The 15,234-nt window shown below is 39.9% G+C and overlaps 1 protein-coding gene across 3 annotated transcripts in view; it reads right to left on the bottom strand.

Moving 5' to 3' along the window:
- The window catches only part of agpat4 (1-acylglycerol-3-phosphate O-acyltransferase 4 (lysophosphatidic acid acyltransferase, delta)), a 105,864-nt gene that overhangs the window by 41,770 nt on the left and 48,860 nt on the right, over nt 1–15,234 (bottom strand). For all 3 annotated transcript variants that reach the window (XM_078230126.1, XM_078230128.1, XM_078230127.1), the window contains 3 exons: nt 14,676–14,845; nt 3,579–3,740; nt 1,645–1,798 (listed from right to left, as the gene is read on the bottom strand). In XM_078230126.1, the coding sequence (XP_078086252.1) occupies nt 1,645–1,798; nt 3,579–3,740; nt 14,676–14,845 (486 nt within the window). The remainder of the gene's footprint in view (nt 1–1,644; nt 1,799–3,578; nt 3,741–14,675; nt 14,846–15,234) is intronic.

The following is a 15,234-nucleotide window of genomic DNA, read 5'->3' on the forward strand; positions in this document are numbered from 1 at the left end:
TAAAATGAATCGTGTTCAAATAAAACCAATAATAACACAGGCCAATTGCTAAAAGGCAAAACATATTTAGTCAAAATTGCATGTCTGATGTATATCACTGTAGTTTCATCATCTTGTTGAGGCAAAAGGGCGGATTTATCTTCGAAGCAGGAATTGGGAGATGGTGGATTTCCCAACATTGCGATTCCACTTCCTGACAGGCAGTGCCCCACTGCTCCCTCCCAATTATTTTCCTAAGAGGGATAGGCTGAATTCAAATCTGCTGCTTCCTGTAGAGAGCCCAAGTCAAATATAGAGGCATGTGGATGCCAAGATGACTAGGTTAAAAGGTTTACCTTCATTATAAACCTTTTAACTGGTCATAAATCTTTCAATGTAACCTAACTCAGTCCCCTGGACAGCAAGATCAATAACCCATGTTGTGCTGAAACAATTACTGGATTTGGAACTCAGCCAAACATTTGTAATAAGAGTCTATAGGCATATGTTTTTAATCAGTAAGAGAATCAAGGGTTATGCGGATAAGATGGTAAAGTGGAATTGTGGATCATATCTAACCAGTCATGATCTCATTGAATGGCAGAGCAGCTGGACTGAATGGCCCACTTATGCTCCTTATTTCGAGATCTCCAGTGCTCAATACATAAAGCCGTGGAACTCAGCCAGAAACTCAGCCACCTGTCAAGGTTTTGAAACAGCCAGATACCTGAGCTGAACTTCAAAAACAAACGCAAACGAAACAACTGACAGTCAAATCTGAATTTAAATATTTTATAATATAAAACAACATTGTATCCAGCAGATAATGTACTCTAACATACCCGAAGACATTTTCACTTTTGCAACACCATTCAACTTGATGGGCACTAACTTTTTCAAAACAAAGCCCTTTCATCCATCAAAATTGTATCATGCAGCATTTCATTATGACGAAGTTGGCAACACCTTTTGAACTTAGCTGTTATATAATTCTGGTCTCCAAACCAGGGTTCCATCGTGGTTCATGAACTTCTGAGCTAGTGTGAACTACATTGCCTCCAAAAGCCAGCCTGACCACACGAAAATTGTAAAGGAGGAAAGAGTCCAAAATGGCCACTTCGCAATGAAGTCAGCAACATGTGAATAGCCGGATGTGGGTTCACAACTCGGTCTGATCAAATGTGACAGCAATAGAAGTAGGTACAGGAATCCTGGAATAGAGTTGTACCCACCATTTATAAAGCCTGCATGAATCATGCTGGCCCAAATTCTTGGGTTATACATATAAAAGTTATGAGAAGAATTTTTTGGTTTTGAGGCCATGATGTTTGCATTATGTAACAAGTGTGATGTTTTATCAATATTTTCATAAGTATATATTTTCCAAGAAGTTAAGCTGCAGCAATAAAATAATACCCTGAACCCAATTTGTAAGCACATTGTCATCAGCATGGGGCAACAAGGATAACATTGCAACAGAATCAAGAGCAGCTTGTATTCACTTCTACATGGATTGCTTCACATTCCTACTTCTGAACAAGCAAGATAGAACTTGTAAACCATGCAAACTCAGTTATAAAATACCTTGTAGACAAATATTTTTTGCATCTCAAGAGCAGTATACTGTAGCTTCCATACAAATATTATAATCACCTGTGCCCTTACCTACATTCCTTAGACATTGCACAGTGAGCGCAAAGCCTTTTGTGCGGGGGAGTAGGTGGTACTTTAGCTTGGGTAAACCTTTTGCTTCAGCCACCTGCATGCTGATCTGGTGTTTTTTCTCTGTAAATCGTGTTCCTTCACAGTGAATCAGAAACTGCAAGTCAGGAAAGGTATCAAAAGGAAGAAAGTGATCGAGATGGTATGCCTGTAGGTACTACGGCAAAAAATTGTGCCACTAAAAATAACTGCAGATCCAGAAATTGCATTTTTGTTTTGTTGGCAACAAAATCAAATCTGTTTCAGTTGCAATGGTGGGACCCTTCAAGTAGTTTCATATGAAGCATTAAAAATATTCTCTCAAGCGTTGGGCCATGAGGCACACCATTAAGACACCAATTTAGGCAATGAAGTGAAGGAACAACTTCAACATTTAATTTCTGTGAATGCAATGTGAAGACTGCATTAGGAAAAGAACTGTAGTGTGCTTACTCAAGCCTTCATTCACACCATTAGGGGTTTGTGTTTTTCTAACACTATAGCTGAAGACTTCTTTAGTCTTTAATTAAGACTCCCCTTGTTTGGGTCCATGACATCTTTGTCAATCTATCCTTAGCTTCCACAGATCCCTGACCTTTTCTGCACCCCGAGCTCCAACTATATAATGCGTCACATTTCTACCCCTCTTCAATTCTGAAGTCATGTACACTTGAAATGTTAACTCTTTCTCTCTCCACAGATGTTGAGTTTATCCAGCACTTTCTGTTTTATATCAGATTTCCAGCATCCACAGTATTTTGTTTTTTATTTCAGTGTTAATGGATGTTTTTCAGGCTGGAGGAAGGTTTGTACAGAGATGTTAGTGGGACCCTTGTTTCTTCCGGAAATATATCAATCTAGACCTGTGCATAGAGGGCACAATTAGATAGAACTCTTGGGGCTAACAGGATCAAGGGATATTGAATTTGACGATCAGCTATCATCAAAATGAATGGCAGAACAGGCTCAAAAGAGCCAAATGGCTTACTCCTGCTTCTAATTTTTATGTTCTATGTTTCTAATTTCAAAATTTACAGATGATACGAAGCTTTGATGCGTTGACTTGAGGAGGATAGTGGAGGACTTCAAAGGGACATAAATAAGTTAGTGGAATGGATGGATAAATGGAAAATGAAGTTCAATGCAGAGAAATGTGAAATGATACATTTTAGTAAAAAGAACATGGGAGGTACAAGATAACGGGCACAATTCTAAAGGGAGTGCATAAACAGAGATACCTGGATCTATATTTGCATTAGTCATTGAAGGTGGTATGCAGAGAAGTTGAGAGCATGGTTCATAAAGCATACAGTATCCTAGGCTTTACTAATAGGGGCACAGCCAAATACTAGAGCAAGGAGGTTATGCTGAACCTGGACAAGACACTAGTTCTGCCTCAGCTGGAATACTTGGCCTCACACTTCAGGAAGGATGTGAAAGCATTGGAGTGAAGGCAGAAAAGATTCATGAAAATGGTTCCTGGGACGAGGAACTTCAGTTACAAAGACAGATTGGAGAAGTTGGGACTGTTTCGTGTGGTGAAAAGGCGACTGAAAAGGAGATTTAACAGGAAGCATTCAACATCATGAGGGGTCTGGACAGAGCAGGTAGGGAGAAAATGTTCTCATTTGTGAACCAGAGGGCACAAATTTAAAATAAGAACCAAACGTAGGCCCCAAAACTTTCAATCCTCATCTAGTGAGCTATCAGCATATCACTCTCCCTCTTAAATGGTTTGAATGTTTCACGATCAAACATTTTATTTTGGAATAGGGAACAGGCCATGAATAATTAAAAAAACATTAGGATCAAGAATTCTACTACAACTACAGATGACTTTACTGCCATTATTACAGAAATCTCAGTTGTGAATTTTTTGAATTAAATACTATACCTACCCAAAAGATTTCAGGGTAATCCCGGAGATTAAGCAAACTCTGGACTACATTTCTGCGATCTTCCGTCCACTGTCGCTTGCAAAATACTATCTCCAGAAAATACCACATCCAACCAATCAGAGGAACATAAGCCAGCTCCTTTTTTGCTAGTACTTTCGAACTCTACACAAGAAAACAGATTTTTAAAACATGTTAGATTGAGATAGAAAACAGGAGCAGGCCATTTGGCCCTTCAAGACTACCCAGCCATCCAATACGATAATGGCTGATCCACTATCTCAACGCCATACTCCCACATTCTCCTCATACCCCATGACACCTTTAGAGTTTAGAAATCTATTTCCTTCTTAAGTATATTCAATGACTTGGCCTCCACAGCTTTCTGTGGTAGACAATCCCACAGGTTCACCATCCTCTAAATAAAGAAGTTTCCCCTCATCCCATTCTTAAATGGCCTACCCGAATCCTGAGACTGTGACCCCTTGATTCAGATTCCCCAGCCAAAGGAAACAACATCCTTGCATCTAGTCTATCCAACCCTGTCAGAATTTTATATGTTTCAATTAAATCCCCTCTCGCTTCAAAATTCCAATGAATACAGGCCCAGCTGACCCAAGCTCTCCTCATACAACAATTCCATATGGTGGAGGAATAATACAGAAGTTTGTCTTTTACTTTTAGCAAGTTTATTCTTCATATAGCTCAATAAAGTTACAAACGACTTACCAACTGTCCCAGCTGTGTCCATTTACACTCTTTTGAAGGTTGAGCCAATGATCATCTGTCTTTAACAATGCAATTGCTGATACATTGACAATCCTGCCATCCTAAGAATCAATCTGGTGAACCTTCCCTACATTCGCTCGATGGTAAGGTGGCACAGTGGTTAGCACCACTGCCTCACAGCTCCAGGGACCCGAGTTCGATTCCCGGCTTGAGTTACTGTCTATGTGGAGTTTGCACGTTCTCCCCATGTCGATGTGGGTTTCTTCCAGGTGCTCCGGTTTTCTCCCACAGTACAAAGATGTATGGGTTAGGTGCATTATCCATGCTAAATTGCCTCTTAGTGACCCGGGATGCGTAGGTTAGAGAGATTAGCGGGTTAAGTATGTGGGGTTAGGGGGATAGGGGCTGGGAGGGATTGTTGTCGGTGTAGACTCGATGGCTGAATAGCCTCCTTCTGCACTGTAGTGTTCTATGATTCTATAAATATATATTTTTAGATAAGGAGAACAGCACACAATACTGCAGGTGTGGTCTCAACAAGGCCCTATACAGCTGCAGGAAGACATCTTTGTTCCTGTATACAAGTCCTTTTCCAATGATGGCTAACATGCCATTTGCTTTCCTAACTGCTTGCTGGACCTGCACACTTGCTTTCAGGTGACTGGTGTACTAGGCCATCCTCTCTTTGTACATCAACATTCCCCAATCTATCACCATTGAAATAATACTCTTTTCTTTATCCAAAGTGAATAAATTCACATGATACTACATTTGCCACAAATTTGCCTGCTCTAGTCAAATTGCCTAAATCACCTTGAAGCATCATCCTCCTTACCATTCACATACCATGTCATCAGCAAACTTGGATATATTACTTTTGTTCCCTCATCCAAATCTTTTAGGTAGACTATGAATATCTGGGGTCCAAACGCTGATCCCTGCAGGACCCCACTAGTCATTGCCTGTCACTTCAAAAGACCCATTTATTCCTACTCCGTTTCTTGTCTGCTAAACAACTCTCAATCCATTCTAATACATTACTCCCAGTTCCAGAAGTTGTAATTTCGCACACTAACCTGTGTGGGACTCTACAGCTTTCGGAATGTTCTTTTTCTACTTGTCCCTTCATCATCAATCTCTTGGTCCTTTGCCGAATTCTGAACTGCTCCCAATCTTGCTACATTTTCTAGCAACTTCATATAACTTCTCTTTGGATCTAATACTAGCCTTACTTTCTTTTCCCCTGTTGAGCTGCCTTTCTTGTTTTGTTTTTGCGCCAGAAAGGAATGTGTAACTGTTGCAATGCAAATAATCATCCCTTAATTATTGCCTATCCACTTATGTCTTTTAATGAAGTTCTCAATCTATATTAGCCAACTTACAATTCATATCTTCATAGTTTCCTTTATTTAGATTTAGGACCTTAGTTTCAGATTAGACTTCTTCACTTTCCATCCTAACCAAGAGTTCTATCATGTTGTGGTCATAGTTCCCTAAAGGACTCCCCATAACAAGATTAATTAAACCCTTTTCTTTGTATTATACAGAATCTAGGATAGCATATTCCCTATTTCATTCCTAGATGGTCTAAAAAAAAAAACACCACCATTTCATACACACTCCAGGAATTTATCTGCTACAGTATTGTTGCTAATTTGATTTGCCCAATCTATATGTAGATTAACGTCACCCATTACTGGAGCACCCTTGTTACATGCATCTCTGATTTCATGTTTAATGCCATTCCCCACCTCACCACTACTGTTTAGAAGTCTATAAACATCTCCCACTAATGTCTTCCATTTCTTATTGCTTCTGAGCTCCATCCAGACTTCTTCACTTTCCATCCTAACCAAGAGTTCTATCATGTTGTGGTCATAGTTCCCTAAAGGACTCCCCATAACACGATTAATGAAACCCTTTTCTTTGTATTATACAGAATCTAGGATCTACATCTATATTTTATAAGCCAATATCCTCTCACTATTGCATTGATTTCAACACCAGTGCTATTCCAAGGTTTGCAATCTTTAAAAATGCTGAAATATAGGAAAGCAGTCAAAGCAAACATGTGCCCTCAAAGCAAATGGTAAGAGATATGGGTGAGGGACTACCTTAAATGGGATCAATTGGCATTACAAAAAGGGAGTCTTTTTAAAATTCACTGCCAGGGAAGAAGCCTGGTAAATATAAATCACTTGCCTGTTACAGACCTTCCCAATATATAGTCTATCCTGAGCAGGGTTGCCTGTGCCATCCTATTTCTCCTCTAGACAGCAGAGGATGTCAGGACTACCACTGTGACTAGCCAACCAGAACAGCACTGTTGAGTACTCAAACACCATTTGAATATTCAGACTTTGATTTCACCGATCTCTCTTCTCGCAGCAGGTTTGTCCATTATCAGTCCAAGTCCCAGAAAGTTCCCAATAATCTGACCAACGTGGAGATTACCATGACATGTCCAGTGAAAGTGGTACCAGAGAATGATCAGCAGTCTGAGAAACGTCCACCTCCAACTACAACGGTGCTACACAGCTGGTTGACACAGCAACCACTAACTTCATGCCAGCATGCTGCAGCCACAAGGGATGCTGAAACCTTGTATCAGTTTCACTGCCAGGGAAACTGGCAGTGAGTATAACGTTGATAAATGCGAGGTTATACACTTGAGGAAATAATAACAAATGGGATTACTATCTCAATGGAAACAAATTAAAACATGCTACCGTGCAAAGGGACCTGGGGGTCCTTGTGCATGAGACGCAAAAGCCCAGTCTGCAGGTACAACAGGTGATCAAGAAGGCAAATGGGATGTTGGTCTATATCGCGAGGGGGATAGAATATAAAAGCAGGGATGTCTTGATGCACCTGTACAGGGCATTGGTGAGGCCGCAGCTGGAATACTGTGTGCAGTATTGGTCCCCTTATATGAGGAAGGATATATTGGCATTGGAGGGAGTGCAGAGAAGGTTCACCAGGTTGATACCGGAGATGAGGGGTTTGGATTATGAGGAGAGGCTGAGGAGATTGGGTTTGTACTCGTTGGAGTTTAGAAGGATGAGGGGGGATCTTATGGAGACTTATAAGATAATGCGGGGGCTGGATAGGGTGGAGGCGGAGAGATTCTTTCCACTTAGTAAGGAAGTTAAAACTAGAGGACACAGCCTCAAAATAAAGGGGGGTCGGTTTAAGACAGAGTTGAGGAGGAACTTCTTCTCCCAGAGGGTGGTGAATCTCTGGAATTCTCTGCCCACTGAGGTGGTGGAGGCTACCTCGCTGAATATGTTTAAAGCGCGGATGGATGGATTCCTGATCGGTAAGGGAATTAAGGGTTACGGGGATCAGGCGGGTAAGTGGTACTGATCCACGTCAGATCAGCCATGATCTTATTGAATGGCGGGGCAGGCTCGAGGGGCTAGATGGCCTACTCCTGCTCCTATTTCTTATGTTCTTATGTTCTTATGTTTCTCACCATCGTCAACAAAATGCATAGGTGAGCATACTGCTGAACTGCCTTTGGAACGTTCTTCCTCAGCTTCAGAGGGCTGCAAGATGGTCCACATGGAAAAAGAAAAAGCAGCGCCAAGGAGACAAATACCATGTCCACCCCACAAGAAACAATCAAGTGTAATAGCAATCATGAATCTATGCAACAGCCAAACAAACCTATTCATGGGTCAATATTAAGCAATGGAAGAAAAGAATGAAAGTGCCAATCCAAAATCCAAGCCAACAAGGAGAACCAGGAACAACAGAGCCCATCACTTGTTCAACAGAACTGCAAATGAGATGTGGAAGGGTTGTAAGGCCTCCAGACTGCCCCGAACCCTCTAACTTTAAGAACTTGGAAGGGGAAAGGGCAGAGAGAGAAAAAAAAAAGAGGTAGTGAGAATGCTGTTAATGCTAATGCTCTAATACCAACAATGTTGGAATAGCAGTAAGATTGTATAGGACTTCACACTTGAAGTAAACTATATCCATGGGGTAATGTAGTATTAGTATTTGGTACATACAGCGTTAATGTGGGACTGAGTACAGTACTGCCCACACAGTGATGGAATAAGACACATGACCACAGCTAAGGTCAGTGTGTTGTTGAGCAGAGACACTCCTTGCCTGCACTTTTTACTGTATATGTAGTTACAAACAGTTAATAAAGACTTGCTGTTAACATACAGAAAACTACAAAGATTTCTTTAACAGACACGCTTTGTAATCAACACCATTACAACAAGTTCTTCAGAAGGATGGGCTCCAAAGCGCTATGGAAAGTCACTGTCAAGTTTGTGTCATATTTTTCCATATTCTTAAAGTGGACTGGAAAGCTTGTACTAAACATTTGGTTACATCATCTGACTTCCCTGCAACAAAACTAATATGCAATCTCAATTTTTGGTATGCTGACACCTGCTCTATCCTTTTCACTCTGCAAGCCACTCCTCAGGCTCTCATATGCCCGACATCTCAGCACAGGCAAATCTCCTCTATGCCCGTCTTCAAAATACAGTATCAGCATCCAAGCTGATAACTCTTTCAGCATGGACAAAGAAGGCTTCCGTTCTTGGCTATCTGAAGTGAAAAAGGGACAAGAGTTCGGCTTTGGTGAATGGAGAAGTGAAAGTTAGTACATCGTCTGCAGCTTGAAGGTCAGAAGAGATTGTGTGATAAGGAAGTCTTGGGATGTGAGGAAAAGGAAGTATGCAGATACGGTAATGTTTGATTATTTCAGCCCTGTTAGTGGCCAGGGTCTTGATGATGATCCTTCGAACGATGGCCAGCACTGCCTCTTCCATCCTGAAGGCACACTTGTCTCCCAGTTCTTTGCTGCTGCATATGTGAACTGTATAAGTGAGTGCTCAGCAGTGTGTTTGGGTGATGTGATTGCCGTCGCTGAGTAGATGTCATTCTGTGCAAATTAACAGTTGTGTTTGTGAGGCCTACAACAGAATGGCTTATTCAAGGATAAAAGATAAAGCATTCATCCATTTAACAACAATCTTAATTAGTATCAACCCATATTACAATGAACATCCCTGTACTAAAGAATAATAGTGGCAAAAAATGTGTTGGGTATTGTGCAAGACATGCAGAAAAATCTAATTCAAGAAAAGCCAAACATCCCAGAGGTAGAACACTTAGGACCATTTCTGACCCCAGTCTTTGATAGGATGAGGTTTTGCTGAGGACACAAAAATTGATCAAATGAGTATTTGAGGACAGGATTGGGTAATTGATGGATGATGGGGGTGAAGAATCGAGTCATGGATGAGGTTAAGGGTACAGTTGATAGGTTATTCCATTTGAAGATGATCTCACTTATCTTGATAACTTGAGAGATATTGTATTTCTTCCTACACACTATATAGGTTCTAGGAGCAACATTCCCTGCAATAACACCACCACTACTGGTTCTCACTGTCTCATGCCTATATACATAGAGAGTCCCCTGCCTGCCTCCCAAAGAGGAGAAATTTCCTCTTCTTTCCACTTCTTCCACTGAGATATGAAAACCTTGGTGCATGGTCTCTCACATAAACAGCCCTGGCTCAAAACATTACCGCCCAAATTGACTCTTGAAAAAGCTCCTGGATCAGTTCTCCTGCTAATGCATGCAGTTGATGAACTGTGTTGCGACAAACAATACAATGAATGGGTATGGGTTACGTCCACAATTTCCACATCCATTTTTGGGGATTAGCCAATATCTACCTCAAATAATCTAACTTGCGCATTCAGTAACATCTAACCAGAGTTATTCCACTGAATTTGATAGAGATAGTTTTATTAATCTACTTCACACTTTAGAGTTTTTACTAATTAAAGCAGTTTACTAACACAAATGTCACTACCAATTACCCATACAATCCTCAAATACTCATACGATCACCTTTGTGTCCTTGACATAACCTCATCCTATCAAAGCAGTGGGGTCACAAATTGTCCCAAGTGCTCTCTCTCTGGAATGCTTGGCTTTTCTTGAATTAAATTTTTCTGCACATCTTGCACAAATACCCAAACCACTTTTTGGCCACTGTATTATTCTTTAGTATGGAGATGTTCATTCTAATCTGGAGTTCTGCATACCTCGGTTGGATGCATCAAAATCTCTCCACTAGGACAATGAATCCGTAGAACCACAAGGCCTACTTGTTTAAAAATATATTAAGTTACAGAGAACAGACCTCGAGTTGATAACACACTAGATCTCCGTATCTGCTGAATTAACAATTTCAAATGCTATGCTGGTAATTTTGGTCACAAACAAATCCAGCAGCCTTTGCTGTTCAAGCTGCCCATTTTTACAAACCATGCTAAATACAGATTGCTTTCTCATGGATCTTAAAACTGGCCGCAGCCCTGAAGAGTGTATGAATTAATTTAGTGGTTCCCCAGCAGAGGGTCGTAACCCCAACTACAGTCACAAGCTCCCCCTCCTCCAAGACTTTTAACCCCAGCTCCAACAGCCCTGCCCTGCTTATAGACAGTCTACCTTTCTGGGCCACAGGCTCATGATGTGGCAACTTCACCAAGTCTTTTGTCATCAGGGAATATAGACAGTTTGGCAGGAACCTCAATGGCCAATAACTATTTCACATTATGTTCAAAGTCTGTTCAGAAGCACTCCACTTTTCTCAAAGTCTGGTCCCAACCATGAAATCAGTAACAATGTGTTCATTGCTGAGTTGCAGCCTTTCTGAGCCCAACCCTGTTAATTTAGCCTTGTGAAATGACCTCCAACATCAGCCACCTAGGTACATTTAACCCACACTTCTACTGCTTCCTGGCCAAGGTCCAAAAGCTGGAATAGCAGAGATGAAACAATGGACTGATGAGTGCATAAAATAACATCTTTATTAAGTATTTTAGAAACACAGATTTTCATACAATGTATTATAAATTGATCCATAATACATTAACTTTAATAATTATTTACTGAATGCTGCTATGCTGCTTCATACTTTTTGTTGGCATCTGGGATTGCATAAATTTAAGTGCTGAAATGGTATCGTATTGTTAAATAGTATATTTGCCTTGATAATATTTCTTCAAATATAAGATTTATAACTATTCTTTCACTAAAAATGTTAACAGAACCAAAACTTCTCATTGTGAAAAAGCTACATAATTCTGCCCATGTGTAAAATCAGGCACGGGATACAAATACAAAACTTTCAGAGTCTGGCCTCATCACTTGATCATAATCATAGAATATGGAAGTCTAATTGGAAACTATTTCCTCCTCAGTTGAAAAGGCAGGTTTATATCCAATGGACTTAATACTATTCAAGGATTAACACTATTTCCTGGAAATATGCCAATTATAATTTTGGCATCCATCATCGAAGAAAACAACTCCCTAACTTCCAATCTTGGTGCATGACAATGCTTGTTTATATAATTCAATTTTCGTAGCAACATACAAGTTCTCCTGCCTCGAGTCTAAATTTGTGCATTAACATGCCCATTGGAATTAGACTGGAAGATATAGACTGTTGCCATCTTCATCTATTGAATCAATGCTGATGTATTATTTTAATTTACTTGAGATTTTTTTTTTTTTTAAATGCTTCCACTCAAATCTGGTTATTCTTCATTTTTAGCACAAGAAAACAAAGCACCCACATGCATGCACAGTGAACAGTTGCCAGAAATACTCTGAAATAAAACCAAAAAATACTAAGTAATTTGATCATGGAAATTCACCATTTTCCACGATATCACCAGTGTCAAAATGGTTTAAAACTATTTTCATAAATGTAACTGTGAATTACTTAAACCGCCAGCTTGAGTATTGCTGGAACATGACAAACCAGAATTTAGATCATGTCGATAAATTGTTCAGATTTCCTATCACAACTTACATGAAATTCACCCCTTGCTGTATTATTGCCTGCAAACTTTCCAGCCTGTTCATTTCCACACGTATAACGTCATTGGCTTATGATGGTGCCCCAATGCAACCTTTCCAGTTGAAGCGCAAGGATACTCTCGCATTAGAGCCAAAAATGATAACTACACAGGAAACTACCTATATCCCATTGCAGTACATCTATTTCCAAGCTAGTCCAAGTCTAAAATTTGGATGGAATAGGAAAATAAGTTCATTCCTGACTAAGCAGAGCAACAAAAAAAAAGACAGCTACCAGAAATTGAAAAATAAGCCAGAATTTTTAAAAATTATTATTACAATTTAAAACTGCAGTTACAAAAATAGAGGTAAAAACTGGGCTTCTCCTCATCCAATCAATAAAGAGTAGGAAAATTTGCACAGCTTTTACAATGCGAGCCCTTTAATAGAACACAGTTTATGATTTCTGAAGGTTTCCTCAGGTGCTCAAGGGCCTCCAAGTTAGTCAAGATGGGGTCTTAAGTTGAGATGTTAGTTTAGTTCACAACACACCATTTGGTAAAGGAGTTGAAATGAATACTAGAAAAAAAAATCACCCAGAGAATCACCAAGGAAATCATTAACAGGCTGATTGCCATTTAAAACTAATGAGCTCGAACTGTATTTTGGTGGATGCACCAAAATACAGCTCCAGCTCAATACCTTAAGTGACTAGAATATTGACCGCAAGCAAGTCATTGCTGAAACCAAAAGAGAAAACGTTGGAAAATCTCAGCAGGTCTGGCAGCATCTGTAAGGAGAGAAAAGAGCTGACATTTCAAGTCCTGATAACCTTTGTCAAAGCTAAAAGGCATAGAAAGTGGGAGATATTTATACTGCAGGGTGAGGGAATGAAAGATGAGTATAGCCATAGAAACCAGGGGAAAAGACTGCTAATAGCTGTCCACAGAGAGAATAAAGGGTGTGAATGGCCAAACGGCAGAGAAGCTGTAAGCTGTGCCAGATGAAGATGGATGGGACAGAGGTAGAATGTAGATAAGGGGGCGGGGGGAAGAAACATTTTGTACTTCACCACACGTGCAGAAATTCCAAGGACTTCACCTAAAAAAAACAGAGAGCCATACTACTCCACCACCACCACCACCACCAGAATGAAGGTACAGACTATCTAGTTTGGTGCAGGAGGAATAGTAGAAATTACATGGTAGCAAGCAGAGCAGCATTAGCTGCTGCAGGTGAGAGGAATAGGAGGACAAAGTGAATCCTCTACCAATACCAAAGCAGCACATCCCTATTCCTCTGGATTTCCTTCAGCAGAACTTCCAGTGGCAAATCCAAGAACCTGAGCACCCTCTCTCTCGGTCTCTGCCATTCTGAAACCTGTGCTGTATTAGTCAGGCCTTCAGTGGAACTAGGAGCATGGAGTACATATACTGCTTCACAAAAATTGCTCCTAAATCAGCACTCAACCTACAGGTATATATTTTGGAACTTCTAGGCAAGTTCAAACTGTGGCAACCAAAAATTAGGATAAAAATGGTGCGATAAAACTAGATTTCAACGAAGCATGTCTTATTAGCAAAGCATTCACTTCGAGCTCTTTTCACCCTCTCTCCAAAATAACTTCCAATGTCTTTGGATACTTCAACATTTACAACATAAAGGAAGGCAACTGCATCAATTATGTACAAATTTAGAATGATCAATCATTGCTTTGGATTTTGCTGTGGTTTCATTTGTTTAGTCTCATTATTTACTAAATTACATTTTTGTCCATCATCCTGCAACCCTAAATCACTAAGCATGTGATTCTTTCTCAGTTCATAACCAGCCATATTCCAGATACTTCCAATTCCTTGATATCGGAAGGGAAAAATAAGATGAACGCTTGCAAATGTCTTCACCCAAGATTCTGCTACTTTCTAAAGTGTAAAAGACAAAATCACAATTTATAAAATAAACCTATATTTTTTAGTTTGTTAGATGTGCATTCATTTTTACTGAGCGAGAAGGCCTTCAGAAAGCTGAAACACTCCACTGTGGCTTCAGAGATGGTGGATGGATTGGTTGTAATCTTCTGGAAAGGTCCCAATAGATTGGAAGATCACAAACGTATTGTTGCTCAGCACCACCAAGTTTCACATCATGTAAATAAAAAGAGTGTTCAACAGTACAAATAATTTTTATACAGAAAAAAATGTTGCATTCTGGGGGTGGGGTTGGTGATGCATGGAATTTGTCTAACGTCAGAGGGGGCCTCGAAAGTAAATGCATCGTGTAAACTCCTGGTACAGACCAAGAATTAGCATTAGTTTTTTTTAAAAAAGATGAACATGCCCCACCTCAAAAAAAACTAATACTTTCACCAAGCATTTTCTGAACTAGATCCTGGGTGAAGACAACGTTGATTTGAATAAGTTTTTTTAAAAATGCACTTTGGGAGAGAAAAATGATTTGGAAGGCTTGATCTAGAAGCTGTATCCTGCAAATAATTTCATTCATGATAAAAACACACTTACCCCCAAAACACCAAATCTTTCACAGAAGTCCCATCCACAAAGGAAATCAATCTCATAGTTATGATTGAGAATAACTATGGCATTCTCTTTACCATATTGAATGTAACTCTTTCGATCAGTGTATAGAGTACATTCTGTGCATGACCACCATTCCAGCAACCACACCAATTCTGTAATTAAAAACAAAGGTTACACCATGAAAGTCTTGCCCATCACAACCAAATATAAGAAAAGTCCATTGTGTGCATGGCTCTTATTGAAATGATAGGAGGAAGTTAGTGTGGCCAAGATTTTACTGGCTCAATTTCTATTTTAGTAGGTCAACAGAAGAGCTGCACGGATAGTGGGTTTGGCACTAGACATTTAAGTCTGGAGCTGGGGCTTGAAAGAGGGAACAGACAGAGGTGGTGAAATTTAATTTGATGGCTGTAAATAATTTACAGGCTGAAAGTCACAATCCAATTCCTCCAGCCATGAGCCAAAAGCACAAAGTTGAGTCTGACTTGTACGGATTAAAAATCTCATCTACCAAGAGTACAAGATGACTGATGTGGAAAAT

The sequence above is a fragment of the Mustelus asterias genome, chromosome 15 (genome assembly GCF_964213995.1).
Source record: "Mustelus asterias chromosome 15, sMusAst1.hap1.1, whole genome shotgun sequence".
Taxonomy (NCBI): Eukaryota; Metazoa; Chordata; class Chondrichthyes; order Carcharhiniformes; family Triakidae; genus Mustelus; species Mustelus asterias.